The 18,260-nt window shown below is 43.5% G+C and overlaps 1 protein-coding gene across 1 annotated transcript in view; it reads right to left on the reverse strand.

Moving 5' to 3' along the window:
- Positions 1 to 6,050: 6,050 nt before the first annotated feature.
- The window catches only part of LOC117084433 (serine/threonine-protein kinase ULK2-like), a 49,107-nt gene continuing 36,897 nt past the window's right edge, over positions 6,051 to 18,260 (reverse strand). The window contains exons 10-11 of the mRNA XM_033213119.1: positions 7,097 to 7,144; positions 6,051 to 6,455 (exon numbers count right to left, since the gene is read on the reverse strand). Coding sequence (XP_033069010.1) covers positions 6,346 to 6,455; positions 7,097 to 7,144 — 158 coding nt within the window. The 3' untranslated portion in view covers positions 6,051 to 6,345. The remainder of the gene's footprint in view (positions 6,456 to 7,096; positions 7,145 to 18,260) is intronic.

An 18,260-nucleotide genomic window follows, 5' to 3' on the forward strand; every position in this document is an offset into this window, starting at 1 on the left:
GCGTCTGCCACCATGCCTGGCTAATTTTTGTAGTTTTAGTAAAGATGGGGTTTCACCATCTTGGCCAGGCTGGTCTTGAACTCCTGACCTCATGATCCACATGCCTCAGCCTCCCAAAGTGTGGGATTACAGGTGTGAGCCTGTAAAGATTCCTTGAAATATCATCTTCACTGACTCAAATTTGTCACATCCTATATATTCCTTAATTCAACACAACCCACTCTGTCTTCAATCTTGAATAAAATTGCCTTTACTAAGATTATCAATAATTTCTATTGCCAAGTCCAGCAGGTATTTCCCATACTCCTTAAGGTACTTGAACTTTCTGCTCCATCTGTACTGTGGCCCATTCTTCTCAACACTCTGCCCCTTCATTCAGTGACCCTGCAATGTCTTGTTTTTCCTCCTACTTCTTGGGGACTCCTGAGTCTCTTTTGTGAGCACATACTTCTCATTTGCCCCTCAAAAAGGAGGAGCAGAAGAGTACAGAGTTCCCCATGAGCCACCCTCGGCTCCTCACGCTTCAGCTGTTGTATTTATCCGAGCGACCATGCTCACCGTCCCTCCTACCTTTAACTACCACTCACAGAATGATGGTTCCCACTTTTTGATCTCCAGCCAGGATTCTCTCTGACGAGCTCTAGATCCCTTTGTTCACTTGCCTATACACACATCCGTGCCTGTATGTTAACTCTCACCTTTATATTCCAAAGCACTGCTCCCCAAGTTCCCTCAGAGTGACCTTGCCAGTCAGCCATTGTCACCAGCAAAGTCTCACTCTTCCTCAGGTCCCAAGTTCAAGCAATCTTCAAGACCTGTGAGCTCTTTGCCTTTCTCTTACCTGACTCTTCTCCTTTCCTACTGCCGCCTTAGTTCAGGCTTTGTTCTCAAAACAGTAATGACAAAAATGACAATAATGATGATAAAAGGTGCAAGGGTCTCAAGGTGTTCTCTCTCCGCTAGTGGAGACCTCTGTATTTCCTCTCTCACTCCAACCTAGTCCTCCACCCTGCTTTTGGGAGAATCTAGCTAAAAAACACAGTGGATCACAGCACTCTTCACTTTAAAATCATTCCAATGGCTCACCACAACTTTTTTTTTTTTTTTCAGATGGAGTCTCGCTCTATCACCAGGCTGGGGTGCAGTGGGGTGATCTCAGCTCACTGCAACCTCCGCCTCCCAGGTTCAACCAATTCTCCTGCCTCAGCCTCCCGAGTAGCTGGAACTACAGGCGCACCCCACCATGCCCAGCTTAATTTTTGTATTTTTAGTAGAAATGGGGTTTCATCATGTTGGCCAGAATGGTCTCAATCTCTTGACCTCGTGATCCACCAGCCTAGGCCTCCCAAAGTGCTGGGATTACAGGTGTGAGCCATCGGCCTGGCTCACTACAACTTTTAAGAATGCAGCTGAAATTCATTTGCTTGACCTCCAAATACTGCCAGGGCTCTACCTCTCTAGCTGTCTTTTCCCTTCACCCATCACCAATGCTCTCTACATCCACCAAACTGATCTACTGAGTACAGCCTTGTCCTTTCTGCAGTGATGGAAGAGGCCTATATTTGAGCTATGCACCATGGGAGCCACCAACTAGCTAAGGCTACTAAGCACTTGAAATGTGGCTGGTGTGAATAAGAAAGTGAATTTTAAAATTCACTTAATTTTAACAAATTTAAATGTAAGTGGCCATGGAGAGCTAGAGAGTTCCTTCAGTGGCTCACGCTTTTACGACTTCATGTACGGAAATTCTTCTGCTTACAATATCATTCTTTCACTAATTGATCTAGCAAACTTTCTTCAAAACTCAGCTCAAACAATCCCCTCTTCTGAGTAGCCTTCCTAAATCTTTAGCCTAATTTTGATTTCCCCAATCACATTACCATAGGCAATGAAGATACATATACATATGCTTCTAGCAATGATTGAGCTACCTACCTCTTCTCCATACAATTAAAACCCCCTTAATGTCAGGGACCTGACATTAGTATAAACCAGAACATCACACAATGTAGGTAATCAATAAATGTTATAAAATGAATAAATAGGCTGGGCGAGGTGGCTCACACCTATAATCCTAGCACTCCGGGAGGCTGAGGCAGGCAGATCACCTGAAGTCAGGAGTTCGAGACCAGCCTGGCCAACATGGCGAAACCCTATCTCTACTAAAAATACAAAAATTACCTGGAAGTGGTGGTGCATGCCTGTAATCCCAGCTACTCAGGAGACTGAGACAGGAGAATTGCTTGAACCCAGGAGGTGGAGGTTGCAGTGAGCCGAGATCGCGCCACCGCACTCCAGCCTGGGTGACAGAGTGAGACTCTGTCTCAAATAAATAAATAAATAAATGAATAAATATTCAAGATTTACCATCTAAACAGCATTTAATCTCCAGTCAGTATCATAATTAAAAGAGTGATTTGGAGATTTTATTGTTTATAATTTTTTGTTTTGGGGGGGCCTAGAATTTTTCTAGAATAAAATAGTAGCTAGATATTTACATGAGAATGTAAAAACGACAATGCTATATCGCATGCCTGCGTATCTCAAGCCTCTGTATGAGTCTACACCAGTCCTAGAAAGAAGGAAAGGGATGCATATATGAAATCATCTTATTTTTGACACATTATGTTAAATATAAGGTCTATAAAACCACCCCATTTTCCAATCCCAGTAACTGGAAACTATATACAAAGATTTGTACTTCCCTTTTTCCCCATTGTCTACTATAGTTCCATTTTTTAAAAAGGCTTCCTAAAATGGTGTTTATTGGTTGGTTGGTTGGTTGTTGAGACAGGGTCTCTCTGTACCCACGCTGAAGTGCAGTGGAGCAATCATAGCTCACTGCAACCTCGAAGTCAGAGGCTCAAGCACCCAGCTAATTTTTAATTTTTTTGTAGAGATGGGATTTCACCATGTTGCCCAAGCTGGTCTCAAGCAATCCTCCCACCTTGGCCTTCCAAAGTGCTAGGATTACAGGTGAGAGCAAGCGCACCCAGCTGACCTTATCTGTGTTTTTTTGTTGTTTTTTTTTTTTTTTGAGACGAAGTCACAAAGTCTCACTCTGCAGTGGCACAATCTCAGCTCACTGCAACCTCCGCCTCCTCAGTTCAAGCGATTCTCCCACCTCAGCCTCCCAAGTAGCTGGGATTACAGGCGCATACCACCACACCTGGCTAATTTTTGTATTTTTAGTAGAGACAACCTTTCATCGTGTTCGCCAGGCAGGTCCCAAACTCCTGATCTCAAGCAATTTACTCATCTCGGCCTCCGAAAGTGCTGGACTACAGGCATGAGCCACTGAGCCCAGCCCAACCTTATGTTTTAAAGAACTCTAATGAATAAGACATAAAAAGGGTATGTTTATGCCAGTGACTTATTTTATTGTTGGTTTTTTTTTTTTGAGATGGAGTCTCGCTGTTACCCAGGCTGCAGTGCAGTGGTGTGATCTCGGCTCACTGCAGCCTCTGCCTCGTGGGTTCAAGTGATTCTATTGCCTCAGCCTCCTGAGTATCTGGGATTACAGGTGCACGCCGCCATGCCTGGCTAATTTTTGTATTTGAAAAAACACTGAGACAGGGTTTTGGCATGCTGGCCAGGCTGGTCTCAAACTCCTGACCTCAAGTGGTCCACCCGCCTCAGACTCCCAAAGTGCTGGGATTATAGGCATGAACCACCACACCCGGCCATTTTACTGTTTTTCATTTGGTTTGTTTTTTTATTGAGACAGAGTCTTGCTCTGTTGCCCAGGCTGGAGTGCAGTGGCGTGATCTTGGCTCACTGCAACCTCCACCTCCCAGGTTCAAGCAATTCTCCTGCCTCAGTCTCCTGAGTAGCTGGGACTACAGGTGCGTGCCACCACGCCCGGCTAATTTTTTGTGTTTTTAGTAGAGATGGGGTTTCACTATGTTAGCCAGGATGGTCCTGATCTCCTGAACCAGCCACCTCAGCCTCCCAAAGTGTTGGGATTACAGGCTTCGAGTCACCGCGCCCCGATGGATTTTTTTTTTTTTTTTTTTTTAGTAGAGGCAGGTTCTTACTATATTGCCCAGGCTGGCCTTGAACTCCTGGAATCAAGCAATCCTCCCATTTCAGCCTCCCTCACAGCTGAGTCTACACTCATGCCCAGGCACATCTGGCTAATTTTTTTTTTTTTTTCAGTAGAGATGGCTAGTCTTGAACTCCTGGGATCAGTCTTCCTGCCTCAGTAAAAATAGGTTTGTCCACCAGAGTTTCTAACACCTAAAAAAGGCCTTCTCTTTCTCCTGCCTCTCTTCACTCCTCCAGTTAGTTCTACATTCAGCTACTCCTTGGCAGCCCTAACCTGGCTGCTATTTTGTTCTCTTTCAACCAACAAAAACCCCAAAATGCTCTCTCCAGTCAAAGAAAATTTCCAGTTCAACATCCTCCCTGCTGGCCTCTCATCCCTCAGTCACACTATCATCCCACAGGCTCCTTTATGTTTGCTCTCCCAAAATTAGATTCTTCCCTGTTGTTCTTTTCTCTAGCACAAGCTTTGCTTTTCATATTACATTGTGTCAAATATATGGTTCATAATAATGGCCACAATTCATTGAGAATTTGCCATGGCTAGACACTTCCCACACATTACTACCAGGACCCTGCAAGCAAAAGTTAATCAAGCTATGGTCCAGATGAGGACACCATGGCCCACCTCTCTAACTGACCGGCCCAAAGTCACTGAGTGGGCAAGCAGCAGGGCTAGGATTGGTGCCAGCATGCCTGGCTCTTAATTTTTTAGTTGACCAGAACGTAAGTCTTATTAACATAATCTGCTTTATCTGCTTGGTATGAATTTGCAGGGCTGCGTAAGAAACATTTATTGCCAGTTTTGAGACTTGTCTGTTTGCAACAGGCTACATCTGCATCTGCTTTACCTAACAGTTGCCACCTCCTGCATTATATACTATGTGTCAGACCCTGCATGCAGTAAGTGCTTGCACTCACTTATCCCTGAAGAACCCTACAAGGTAGGTAAATTACGCTCACTTGATATACAAAAAAAGGTGTCCTCGTTAGTATAACAGGTAAGGCACATGGAGGCTGCAAGTCTCTTCCACTTAAACCTCTGAGTTGCCTCACTTTTATGGCTCCCCTACCTTTGTGCCAGAGGCATTCAAGAAATTGATGTCTGGGGCCGGGTGCTGTGGCTCACACTTTGGGAGGCCAAGGTGGGCAGATCACTGGAGGTCAGGAGTTTGAGACCAGCCTGGACAACATAGTGAAACCCCATCTCTACGAAAGATACAAAAAAGGCTGGGCGCGGTGGCTCACGCCTGTAATCCCAGTACTTTGGGAGGCCAAGGTGGGTGGATCACAAGGTCAGGTGTTCAACACCAGCCTGACCAAGATGGTGAAACCCTGCCTCTACTAAAAATACAAAAATTAGCCGGGCGTGGTGGCACGTGCCTGTAATCCCTGCTACTCAGGAGACTCCGGGAGGTGGAGGCTGCAGTGAGCCGAGATCGCGCCACTGCACTCCAGCCTGGGCAACACAGCGAGATTCTGTCTCAAAAAAAAAAAAAAAAGATACAAAAAATTAGCTGGGTGTGGTGGTGTGCACCCGTAGTCCCTGCTACTTGGGAGGCTGAGGCTACAGAATCACTTAAACCCAGGAGACGGAGGTTGTAGTGAGCCAAGATGGCGCCACTACACTCCAGCCTGGGTGACAGAGCAAGACTCCATCTCAAAAAAAAACAAAAAGGAAAAAAAAACCTAAGAGGAAAGCTAGGTAAAACCCTGGGAGAGTGGAGTAGGAAGTGACAAGACTGACCAGAGGCCTCAGGATTAGGAAGAAGTACCGAAATGGGAGGGAACACAGCCATGAAGAAAATGGCTTGGGAGCTTCAGCGAAAGGAAGAGGTTTGAGTAGAAGCCACCTTAAAGCGCCAAAAATCATGATTAAGAGAATCTTAAGTCAGTGAAATCTGGCTCAGAGGTGACTCCTCTATCAGTAGAAATTCCACATACAAAAAAAATCCAAGCTCATGTCTATAGCATTCATATAAAATAAATATTATTGCCTATCCACCTGTAATGGGTACTCTTTGTAAGTATCATCACCAAAACACCATAGGGTATAAAAAGGTCATACTACTGTACTCACTGTTCAGAGGAAAATGGCCCAGAGAGGTGATATTTCTTTCTGGAGCTTACACAGTAACATATGGGCAGAGGTCCAAATACAGGTCCATTTGACCCAACTATAATGTTATTTCTCCCAAACCTCAATTGTATTAGTAAACATTACACATAAAAGGAATATCCACAGTGTATGTTCATGCTCCATTTGAGAACAGAAGTAATAGCACTAACTCTGAAACTATTTTAAATAAAACCAGAACTTACTGGTGGAGAAGCAAAACGACAAGATGGAGAGCTGCCACAGGAGCTTCCAGAGACAGAACCAGAATACACGGGCACTGGAACTGGGCAAGCTAGAGGAAGAAACACAAATGAACTACATCATTTTGTAGTGCAGTCACATGACCTGTATAATAGAAACACCTGCCAAAACCACTACACCTTTGTGTTCCCCGAAAATTTGCATTCACCTATTTATTACCACATCTGCTGATGAAACTAAAAATGCAGCAATTACTAAAACTATTTCAACTTTGTTTCAGAAGGAAAAATAGAACAGTTATTCAACAAACACAATCGTAGGTATCTAAGAAAATCAGGCCAGGCACAGGGGTTCACTCCTATAATCCCACCACTTTGGGAGGCTGAGGCAGGAGGATCACTTGAGGTCAGGAGTTTGAGACCAGCCTGGCCAACATGGTGAACCCTTGTCTCTACTAAAAATACAAAAATTAGCCAGGTGTGGTGGTACTCGCCTGTAATCCCAGTTACTCCGGAGGCTGAGGCAGGAGAATCACTTGAAACCAGGAGGCAGAGGTTGCACCACTGCACTCCAGCCTGGGTGACAGAGCAAGACTCCATTAAAAAAAAAAAAAAAAAGTAAATTCAATGAAATTTTAAGAGGCACAATAGAAGATTAATTTTGTAATAAAAATAATTAATTTTTCCTAAAGCTTGCATTCATTAAGTGAAAATACAAAAAATGGGTACTCACATTTTTTTACTGGAACTTGCTCAAGAAAAGGATGGCTAAAAAATGCTTCTGTAACAAGAAATGAGAATGTAACCTTTAAAGAGACAGTGACTAAAATATCAACCAGGTTATTTTTCTCAACGTATTCAACACAACGTCTTTGAGATCAGAATTTAACTTCTTTATATAGCCTCCATTTCCATTAAATATAAAAGCATATTTTTTATAAATCCTCTATAAAAATTATTTTTATAATCATAACAAATTTTAAGTAATTATGAATTTTCAAAACATCTATCACCAACACAACATACTCTGATGCTACTTACACAGACATGTTCTCTAACATATGCCACCCCGCAGTGGACAGCCCCACAGGAGAACTGTGATCTCCAGGCCCGTGTAGAACCCATGTGAACTACAGCTCTTAATTGTCCTAAGAAGAAATTGAGGCAGCTGATTTATACAAAAAACTATCCTTCGCCCCTAGATGTACTCCTAATGCTGGTTTCACATTAAAAAGAGAAAAAACTGGCCAGGCATGGTGGCTCACGCCTGTAAGCCCAGCACTTTGGGAGGCTGAGGCGGGCAGATCACCTAAGGTCAAGAGATTGAGACCATCCTGGCTAACATGGTGAAACCCTGTCTCTACTAAAAATACAAAAAATTAGCCAGGCAAGGTGGCCTGTAGTCCCAGCTGCTCGGGAGGCTGAGGCAGGAGAATGGCATGAATCCTGGAGGTGGAGCTTGCAGTGAGCCGAGATCGCGCCACTGCACACCAGCCTGGGCAAGAGTGAGACTCCGTCTCAGAAAAAAAAAAAAAACTACAAAAAGAATATATTCAATAGTTGTTTCACTATTGACAATAATCTCATGGTTAACTTCTCAGCAACTCTCAGCTTAACTTCTCCCTAATAGGTATAAATATTTCCAACTACATGAACTTAATTTTATTCCAACTTTACAAACATTAAGAAAATAGGTATTCAGACCATTTCATCTTTTCCCTGACATGGAAACAATTACAGCTATCCTCTACTGAGTATTCGACATTCACTAAGACAATGAACTGGGTGCTTCACAAACCTTATCAGAGGAAATATATCCTCCTATCATGGGTAAGAAAATTAAAAGCACACAAAAGACCACGTTTCTTGTCCAATGTCAAAGAGTTAGTAAGGTGAGGGACTAGAATTCAAATTCCAGTCCATCTTATTTAAATACCAATGTGGATTTCCATATTATACTATACATTAGCAAACCAAAATCCTGGAGTGTATTTCCACAAATCTCTGTTAGTATCACAACTATTACTACAGGAAAAGTCACTTTTTTCCCTAAAAACTACAAGATCAGGGTTAATTTGCTAAGTATTTTCATTAAACATGTCTTCATGATTTCTCTGGTCTGACATTTTCAAGTATTGCTGTTTGTATCTAAGGTAAGAATTAGGTTGGGCCGGGCGTGGTGGCTCACGCCTATAATCCCAGCACTTTGGGAGGCGGAGGTGGGTGGATCAGCTGAGGTCGGGAGTTTGAGACCAGCCTAACAAACATGGAGAAACCCCGTCTCTACTGAAAATACAAAATTAGTGGGCATGGTGGCAAATGCCTGTAATCCCAGCTACTCAGGAGGCTGAGGCAGGGGAATCGCTTGAACCTGGGAGGCAGAGGTTGCGGTGAGCCAAGATCCTGCCATTGCACTACAGCTTAGGCAACAAGGGAGAAACTCCGTCTCCAAAAAAAAAGCAACTTCCAAAAACTCTAAGACAAACTGAGGAGACCCACACAGAGATACAGAATCAAACTTTCAAAAGACAGAGAGAATCTTGGAAAAAGCAAGAGAGAAGCAACTTGTAATGTACAGGGATTCTTAATAAGAATATCACCCAATTTCCCATCAGAAATCTTGAGGCCAGAAGGCAGTGGGATATTATCTAAAGTGTTGAAAGAAAAAAAAAAAAGTAAACTGAGAATTCTACATTCCACAAAACTGTCCTTCAAAACTCAGGAAGAAATTAAAATATCTCCAGAAAAACAAAAGCAGAGGGAATTCATTACCATAACAAGACCTCCCCTATAAGAAATGTTAAAGAGAGTACTTCAGGTTGAAATGAAAAGAGCTAGACAGTAAAGAAAAGCCACATGAAGACATAAAGATCTCTGGAAAAGATAAATGCAACAGAAATTTAAAATCTAATAGTACTGTAATTTTGGTTTGTAATTTTACTTTTCACTTTCTACAGAGTTCAAAAGACAAATGCATTAAATTATAAAGACATAATTTGTGATATCAACATAAAGGGGGGACAGACCAATACAGAAGTAGTTTTTGTATGCAACTAGAGTTAAGTTAATATGAATTCAGTAACTTTAGATGTTATATGTAATCCCCAGGTAACCACAAGGAAAAATATACACAAAAGGAAATGAGAAGGGAATCAAAACACATCACTATTAAAAAAAAAACCAAACAACACAAGAGAGCAGTAATGGAATAAATGTGGGACAAAAAAGCTGTAAGACATAAAAATAGTGAAATGGCAAAAATCTTTCCTTATCAGTAATTACTTTAAATGTAAATAGATCTCCCTAGGCAGGGATTGGCAAAGTAGATTAAAAGGAAATAATCCAACTATAAACTGTCTGTAAACAAAGACTCCCTTTAGGCCATGTGAGGTGGCTCACGCCTCTAATCCCAAGCAGATCGCTTAAGCTCAGGAATTCAAGACCAGTGAAACCAAAAATACAAAAAACTTAGCCAGGCATGGTGCTGCACATCTGTGGAACCAGCTGAAGTGAGAGGATAGCTTGAATTTGGGACACCGAGGTCGCAGTGAGCTGAGATTGTGCCACTGCACTCCAGCTTGGGTGAAAGAGTGAGACTCCGTCTCAAGAAAAAAAGAAAAAAAAAAAAAGAAAAAAAAAGAAAAAGAAAAAGAGACTCGCTTTAAATTTAAAGACACAAATATATTGAAAGCAAAATGATGGAAAAAACTATTCCAAGCAAAAGAGAAGTGCAAGGTTGGCTATCAGACAAAATAGAATTTGAATTGAAAACTGTTATAAAAGAAAAAAAGTACATTAATAAGTCCAGGTACAGTGGCTTAAGCCTGTAATCCTAGCACTTTAGGAGGCTGGAGGCGGGTGGATCGTTTGAGCTCAAGAGTTCAAGATCAGCCTGGGAAACATGGTGAAACCCCTCTCTACAAAAAAATACAAAAATTAGCCAGGTATCGTGGCTTGCACCTGTAGTCCCAGCTACTTGGGGGGCAGACATGAGAGGATCGCTTGAGCCCAGGAGCAGAGGTTGCAGTGAGCCAAGATTGCACCACTGCGCTCCAGCCTAGGTGACAGAATAAGACCCTGTCTCAAAGAAAAAAAAAAAAAAAAGGGCTAGGCGCGGTAGCTCATGCCTGTAATCCCAGAACTTTGGGAGGCTGAGGAGGGCGGATCACAAGGTCAGGAGTTCAAGACCAGCCTGACCAACATGGTGAAAACCCGTCTCTACTAAAAATACAAAAATTAGCTGGGCATCACGTGATGGCAGGCACCTGTAGTCCCAGCTACCCGGGAGGCTGAGGCAGGAGACTTGCTTGAACCTGGGAGGTGGAGGTTGTTGCAGTGAGCCGAGATCACATCACTGCACTCCAGCCTGGGCGACAGAGACTCCGTCTCAAAAAAAAAAAAAGACATTAAATAATGATAGAAGGGTCAATTAACCAAGCAAATTTAAGATTTATAAACATCAGAGCCCCAAAATACATGAAGCAAACATTGACAACTGAAGTGACAAGGAGATGTGTACAACAATAGTTGCAGACTTCAATATCCCACCTTCAGTAATGCATAGGATAGCCAGCTACAGCATCAATAAGGAAATGGAGGCACTTAACAATGCTATGAACTAACTGGACCTAACAGACACACAAAGTACTCTAGTCTCCGAGAGCAGAGCATATATTTTTCTTAAGTGCACGTGAGACATTCTCCAAAACAGACCACACCTTAGGCCACAAAACAAGTCTTAATAATTTTTTTTTTTTAATCAGAGACAATGTCGCGCTCTGTTTTTCAGGCTGGAATGCAGGGGTGCAATTAGCTCACTGCAGCATCAAACTCCTGGGCTGAAGCAATCCCTCTTACCTCAGGCTCCCAAGAAGCTGGAACTAAAGGTGCACACCACTACACCCAGCTAATTTTTAAAATTTTTTGTAGAGACAGGTTCTCACTATGTTGCCCTGGCTAATCTCAAACTCCTGGCCTCACGCAGTCCTCCTTCCTCAGCCTCTCAAAGCACTAAGGTTACAGATATGAGCCACCATGTCTGGCCCATAAATTTCAAAAGACTGTAATCATGGTGATTGATTATCTTTTCCAATCACAATGGAATAAAAGTAGATATCGAGGGCTGGGCACAGTGGTTCATTCCTGTCCTTTTGAGATTCTGTTCAAAAAAAAAAGAGGCCGGCGCGGTGGCTCAAGCCTGTAATCCAGCACTTTGGGAGGCCGAGACGGGCGGATCACGAGGTCAGGAATCGAGACCATCCTGGCTAACATGGTGAAACCCCGTCTCTACTAAAAATACAAAAAACTAGCCGGGCGAGGTGGCGGGCGCCTGTAGTCCCAGCTACTCGGGAGGCTGAGGCAGGAGAATGGCGTGAACCCGGGAGGCGGAGCTTGCAGTGAGCCGAGATTGCGCCACTGCACTCCAGTCTGGGCGACAGAGCGAGACTCCGCCTCAAAAAAAAAAAAAAAAAAAAAAAAAAGAAACTAGAAATCAATAAGAGGAAATAACGGGAAAACCCACAATATGTAGAAATTAAACAAAACACTCTTGTTTTAGTCTGTTTTCACACACTATACAGAACTACTTGAGGCCGGGAGCAATGGCTCATGCCTGTAATCCCAGCACTTTGGGAGGCCCGGGCAGGCTGATCGCTTGAGAACAGAAGAAATTCAAGACCAGCTGGACAACATGGTGAAACTCGGTCTCTACTAAGAAAACAAAAATTAGCCAGGCGTGGCAGCACGCAGCTGTAATTCCAGCTATTCAGGAGCCTGAGGCAGGAGAATCGCTTGAACCCAGGAAGTGGAGGTTGCAGTGAGCCAAGACTGCTCCACTGCACTCCAGCCTGGGTGACAGAGCAAGACTCTGTCCCTAAAAAAAACATAACAGGCCGGGCGCGGTGGCTCAAGCCTGTAATCCCAGCACTTTGGGAGGCCAAGGCGGGTGGATCACGAGGTCAGGAGATCGAGACCATCTGGCTAACACGGTGAAACCCCGTCTCTACTAAAAAATGCAAAAAACTAGCCGGGCGAGGTGGCGGGCGCCTGTAGTCCCAGCTACTTGGAGGCTGAGGCAGGAGAATGGCGTAAACCCGGGAGGTGGAGCTTGCAGTGAGCTGAGATCCGGCCACTGCACTCCAGCCCGGGCGACAGAGCGAGACTCCGTCTCAAAAAAAATAAATAAATAAAAAAATAACAAAACAAAACAACTACCTGAGACTGGCCAGTTTATGAAGAAAAGAGGTTTAATTTAGTTCTCCATGGCTGGGGAGGTTTCAAAAACTTACAATCATGGCAGAAGGCGAAGGGGAAGCAAGCATGTCTTACCATTGCAGAGCAGGAAGGAGATGTACCACACTTTCAAACCATTAGATCTTGTGAGAACTCACTATCGCGAGAACAGCATGGAGGAAATCCGCGCCCTTGATTCACTCACCTCCCACCACGCCCCTCCCCAGACACATGGGGATTACAACTCAAGATGAGATCTGGGTGGGACATAGAGCCAAATAATACTAACTCTGAAGCAACCATTGAGTCAAAGAAGTCATAAAGGGAAATAAGAAAATATCTTGAGACAAATGAAAATGAAAACACAACATACTAAACTTCCGGGATGTAGCAAAAGCAGTAGTAAGAGGGAAAAATATACCTGTAAACACCTCCTTTAAAAAAGAAGAAATGGGGCCACATGCAGTGCCCCACGCCTACACTCCCAGCACTTTGGGAGGCCAACGTGGGCAGATTACTTGAGGCCGGGAGTTCAAGACCAGCCTGGCCAACATGGTGAAAGCTCGTCTCTACTAAAAATACAAAAAAATTAGCCAGGTGTGGTGGCGGGCACCTGTAATCTCAGCTGCTCGGGAGGCTGAGGCAGAAGAATTGCTTTAGCCCAGGCGGCGGGGGTTGTAGTGAGCCCAGATTGTGCTGCTGTACTCCAGCCTGGGTGACAGAGCAAGACTCTGTCTCAAAAAAAAGAAGAAATAGGCCAGGCATGCTGGCTCACACTTGTAATCCCAGTATTTTAGGAGGCTGAGGCGGGTGGATCACCCAAGATCAGGAGCTTGAGACCAGCCTAGCTAACATGATGAAACCCTGTCTCTATTAAAAATACAAAATATTAGCCAGGCATGGTGACGTGAGCCTGCAGTCCCAGCTACTCTGGAGGCTGAGGCAGAAGTATCGCTTGAACCCAGAAGCTGGATGGAGGTCGCAGTGAGCTGAGATGGCGCCACTGCACTCCAGCCTGGGTGACAGAGCAAAACTCTGTCTCAAAAAAAAAAGAAACATCTAATCAATAAGCTAACTGCATGCTTATGGAACTAGAAAAACAGCAAACTAAGTCCAAAACTAGTAGAAGCAAAGAAATAATAAAGATTGGAGTCAAATAATAAAGATTGGAGATAAATAAAACATTTTCTTTTTTTTCCTCTTTTTAGAGAGGGTCTCACTCTGTCATCAAGGCTGGGGACGCTGGCATGATCACAGCTCACTGTAGCCTTGACCTCCAAGGCTTAAGCAATCCTCTCAGCTCAGCCTCCTGAGTAGCTGGGACTACAGGCCCACACCACAACACCAGCTAATTTTTTTATTTTTAGTAGTAGGGTTTCACCATGTTGTCCAGGCTGGTCTCAAACACCTGAGTTCAAGTGATCTGCCCACCTCAGCCTCCCAAACTGCTGGGATTACACATGTGAGCCACCATGCCCAGCTGTGCTTGAACTTTTAATGCGTTCCCCAAGCCACGCAGAGATCAATGGACAAAGGATGGTAACTTACTGTCTCGAAGCACCACCTTTGACCAATCACTGGCTGACCACTAAAAATTGTAGACAGGGGTGATCCCTAGGAAACTGGGCTTTATAATTTTTTTAACTGAAAAAAATACAAAAACAACTTTGGAGATAAATCAATGTTAAAAAAAATGCAAGGAAAACAATATTCCACGGATTTGGTCCAGGCAAATTACTAAACAAATAGAACAATCCGACGAGGCATCGTGGCTCATGCCTGTGATCCTAGCACTTTGGGAGGCCGAGGCTGGCAGATCACTTAAGGTCAGGAGTTCATGACTAACCTGGCCAACATGGTGAAATCCATCTCTACTAAAAATACAAAAATTCGCCAGGCGTAGTGGTGTGCGCCTGTAATCCCAGCTACTTGGGAGGCTGAGGCAGGAGAATCGTTTGAACTCGGGAGGTGGAGGTTGCAGTGAGCTGAGTTGTGTCCTTGCACTCTGACCTAGGCAACACAGTAAGACTTTGTCTCAAAAAAAAAAAAAAAAAAAGAACAACCCCCAATTGGGAGAGGGGGAGGGTGCAAATCTCAAGTTGCTATTTGTATTGTACAAAATGTTTGATTTTCAGCAAAAAACTGCAAGGCATACAAAGCAACAAAGAAGTATGACCCATACACAGGGGTATGAAGCAATCAATAGAAACTGTCATGAGAGGGCCAAATGTTGGACTTAGCAAAGACTTTAAAGCAGTTATTTTATTTATTTATTTATCTTTTTGAGACGGAGTCTCGCTGTGTCGCCTGGGCTGGAATGCAGTGGCCGGATCTCAGCTCACTGCAAGCTCCGCCTCCCGGGTTTACACCATTCTCCTGCCTCAGTCTCCCAAGTAGCTGGGACTACAGGCGCCCACCACCTCGCCCGGCTAGTTTTTTTGTATTTTTTAGTAGAGAGGGGGTTTCACCGTGTTAGCCAGGATGGTCTTGATCTCCTGACCTCATGATCCATCCGTCTCGGCCTCCCAAAGTGCTGGGATTACAGGCTTGAGCCACCGCACCTGGCCTAAAGCAATTATTATAAATACATTTTTAAAAATAGAGAAAGCCAGCCGGGTATAGTGGCTCATGCTTGTAATCCCAGCACTTCAGGAGGCCGAGGTGGGTGGGTCATGTGAACCTAGGAGTTCGAGACCAGCCTGGCCCACACGGTGAAACCCCAACTCTACTAAAAATACAAAAAATTAGCTGGGCATGGTGGAGGGTGCCTGTAGTCCCACCTATGCAGGAGACTGAGGCAGGAGACAGTGACTCATCAAATAAAGAATATCAAGAAAAAGACGGAAATTATAAAAAAGAACCAAATGGCAATTCTGGAGTTAAAAAGTACAATAACTGAATAAAATAATCAGCAAACCTGAGAACAGATCAATAGATATTTCCAATCTGAAAAACTCTAAGGAAAAAACAATATGGAAAAATGAACAGACTCAGATGTGGGATATTATCAAGCATAGACCATTAAGTGCACATAATGGGAGTCTCAGAGAAGAGAAAGAGAAAGGGACAGAATGAATATTTTAAGAAATGATGGTTGACAACTCCCCAAATTCGGTGAAAAACATTTATTTATAAATCAAAAAAGATCAATAAACTCCAAGCAGGATAAACACAGAGATACACATCCAGACAGATCACAGTTAAAATTGTTGAAAATCTAAGACAGAGAAAAATCTCAAAAGCACTAGGAGAAAAATGACTCATCAGCCACTAAGGAAACTAGTAAGATTAACAGGTGACCTCTCATCAGAAACAACGGAGGCCAGAAAGCAGTAAGATGACATAGTCAAAGTACTGGCTGGAGAAAATCCTAACAACCAAGAATTCAGTATCTACCAAAAAAAACACTTTTCCAAAGTGAAGGCAAATAAAGGGAAATAATGACATTCCCAGATAAATGAAGATTCTGAGAATCTGTATAAAGAGCATTGGTAATTATGCAGATAATTATAGAAGAGTACATTATGTATTTTTCTCTTAACCAATTTAAAGGACAACTGTATAAAATAATTATAAAACTGTACTACTGGGTTTTGTTTGTAACATACAAAAATTAATATATATGACAACACAAAAGAGGAAAGGAATGGAATTATATGAGCTAAAAAAAAAATGACACCAAACAAAAAAGAGATACAAAAAAATACAAAAAGAAAAAAAAAAGACACCAAACAGTAACTTGAGTCCATAAGAATAAATGAAGAGTGCCGGAAATGATAAATGTATAGGCTAAAATAATACTCTAAGGCGGGGCATGATGGCTCACACCTGTAATCTCAGCACTCTGGGAGGCCGAGGCAGGATGTTTGCTTGAACCCAGGAGTTGGCAACCAGCCTGGGCAATATGGCAAAAACCTCTCTACAAAAAATTTAAAAATTAGCTGGGCGGGTGCAGCACACCAACATGGCACGAGTATACATATGTAACAAACCTGCACGTTATGCACATGTACCCTAGAACTTAAAGTATAATAAAAAAAAAAAAAAAATTAGCTGGGCATGGTGGTGTGCACTTGTAGTCCCAGCTACATAGAAGTTTCAGGCAGGAGGATCACTTGAGCCCAAGAGGTCAAGGCTGCAGTGAGGCATGTTTGTACCACTGTACTTAGGCCTGGATGCAGAGTAAGACTCTGTCTCAGAAAAAAAAAAAGAGAAACACACAAAAAGATACTATACATGCTTTTCACCTTTCTTCTCCTCACTTCTTTAAAAGAGGTAAGACTGAGCCGGGCGCGGTGGCTCAAGCCTGTAATCCCAGCACTTTGGGAGGCCGAGACGGGTGGATCACGAGGTCAGGAGATCGAGACCATCCTGGTTAACACGGTGAAACCCCGTCTCTACTAAAAAAAAACTACAAAAAACTAGCCGGGCGAGGTGGCAGGCACCTGTAGTCCCAGCTACTCGGGAGGCTGAGGCAGGAGAATGGCGTGAGCCCGGGAGGCGGAGCTTGCAGTGAGCTGAGATCCGGCCACTGCACTCCAGCCTGGGCGACAGAGCGAGACTCCGTCTCAAAAAAAAAAAAAAAAAAAAAAAAAGAGGTAAGACTGTATAAAGCAATAGTTGTAACACTGCACTGCTGAGATTACAACATAGACATAATATGTGAGACAATAACAGCACAAAGGGAAGAGCAAATGAAGCCATATTAACGGAACAAAGCTTCTATATTTTAATGGAATTCAACTACTTTTTTGTTTTGCTTTTGTTTTTGTTTTTTTTGGAGACAGAGTCTCACTCTGTCAACCAGGCTGGAGGAGTGCAGTGGCAAGATCTTGGCTCACTGCAAGTTCCGCCTCCCGGGTTGATGCCATTCTCCCGCCTCAGCCTCCTGAGTAGCTGGGACTACAGGCACCTGCCACCATGCCCGGCTAATTTTTTTGGTACTTTTAGTAAAGATGGGGTTTCACCACGTTAGCCAGGATGGTCTTGGTCTCCTGACCTCATGATCCGCCCACCTCAGCCTCCCAAAGTGCTGGGATTACAAATATGAGCCACCACGCCCCGCCTCAACTAGTATTTATATAAAGTAGATTGTGATAAATTAAGATGCATACTGTAATCCCTAGATCAATCATTAAAAAAAATAACAAATAGCACAAAAAAGCCAGAAGACTCAATGAAAGAATTTAAACAGTACACTAGAAAATAATCTATTTTCACTAGGCACAGTGGCTCATACCTGTAATCCCAGCACTTTGGGAGGCTGAGGCAAGAAGACTGCTTGGAGCCAGGAGTTCGAGAATAGCGCTGGCAATATTGTGAGACCCTATCCCTACAAAAGGGTAAAAAAATTAGCCGACTGGGCTGGGCCCCGTGGCTCACGCCTGCAATCTCAGCACTTTGGGAGGCCAAGGCAGGTGGATCCCCTGAGGCCGGGAGTTCGAGACACGCCTAAACAACATGGCAAAACCCCCATCTCTACTAAAAAAAAAAAATACAAAAATTAGGCCAGGCACAGTGGTTCACGCCTGTAATCCTAGCACTTTGGGAGGCTGAGGCAGGCCGGATCATGAGGTCAGGAGTTCGAGACCAGCCTGGCCAACATGGTGAAACCCCATCTCTACTAAAAATACAAAAATTAGCTGGGTATAGGGGCGTGCTCCTGT

The sequence above is a fragment of the Trachypithecus francoisi genome, unplaced genomic scaffold (genome assembly GCF_009764315.1).
Source record: "Trachypithecus francoisi isolate TF-2019V2 unplaced genomic scaffold, Tfra_2.0 Contig00485, whole genome shotgun sequence".
In the NCBI taxonomy this organism is placed as follows: Eukaryota; Metazoa; Chordata; class Mammalia; order Primates; family Cercopithecidae; genus Trachypithecus; species Trachypithecus francoisi.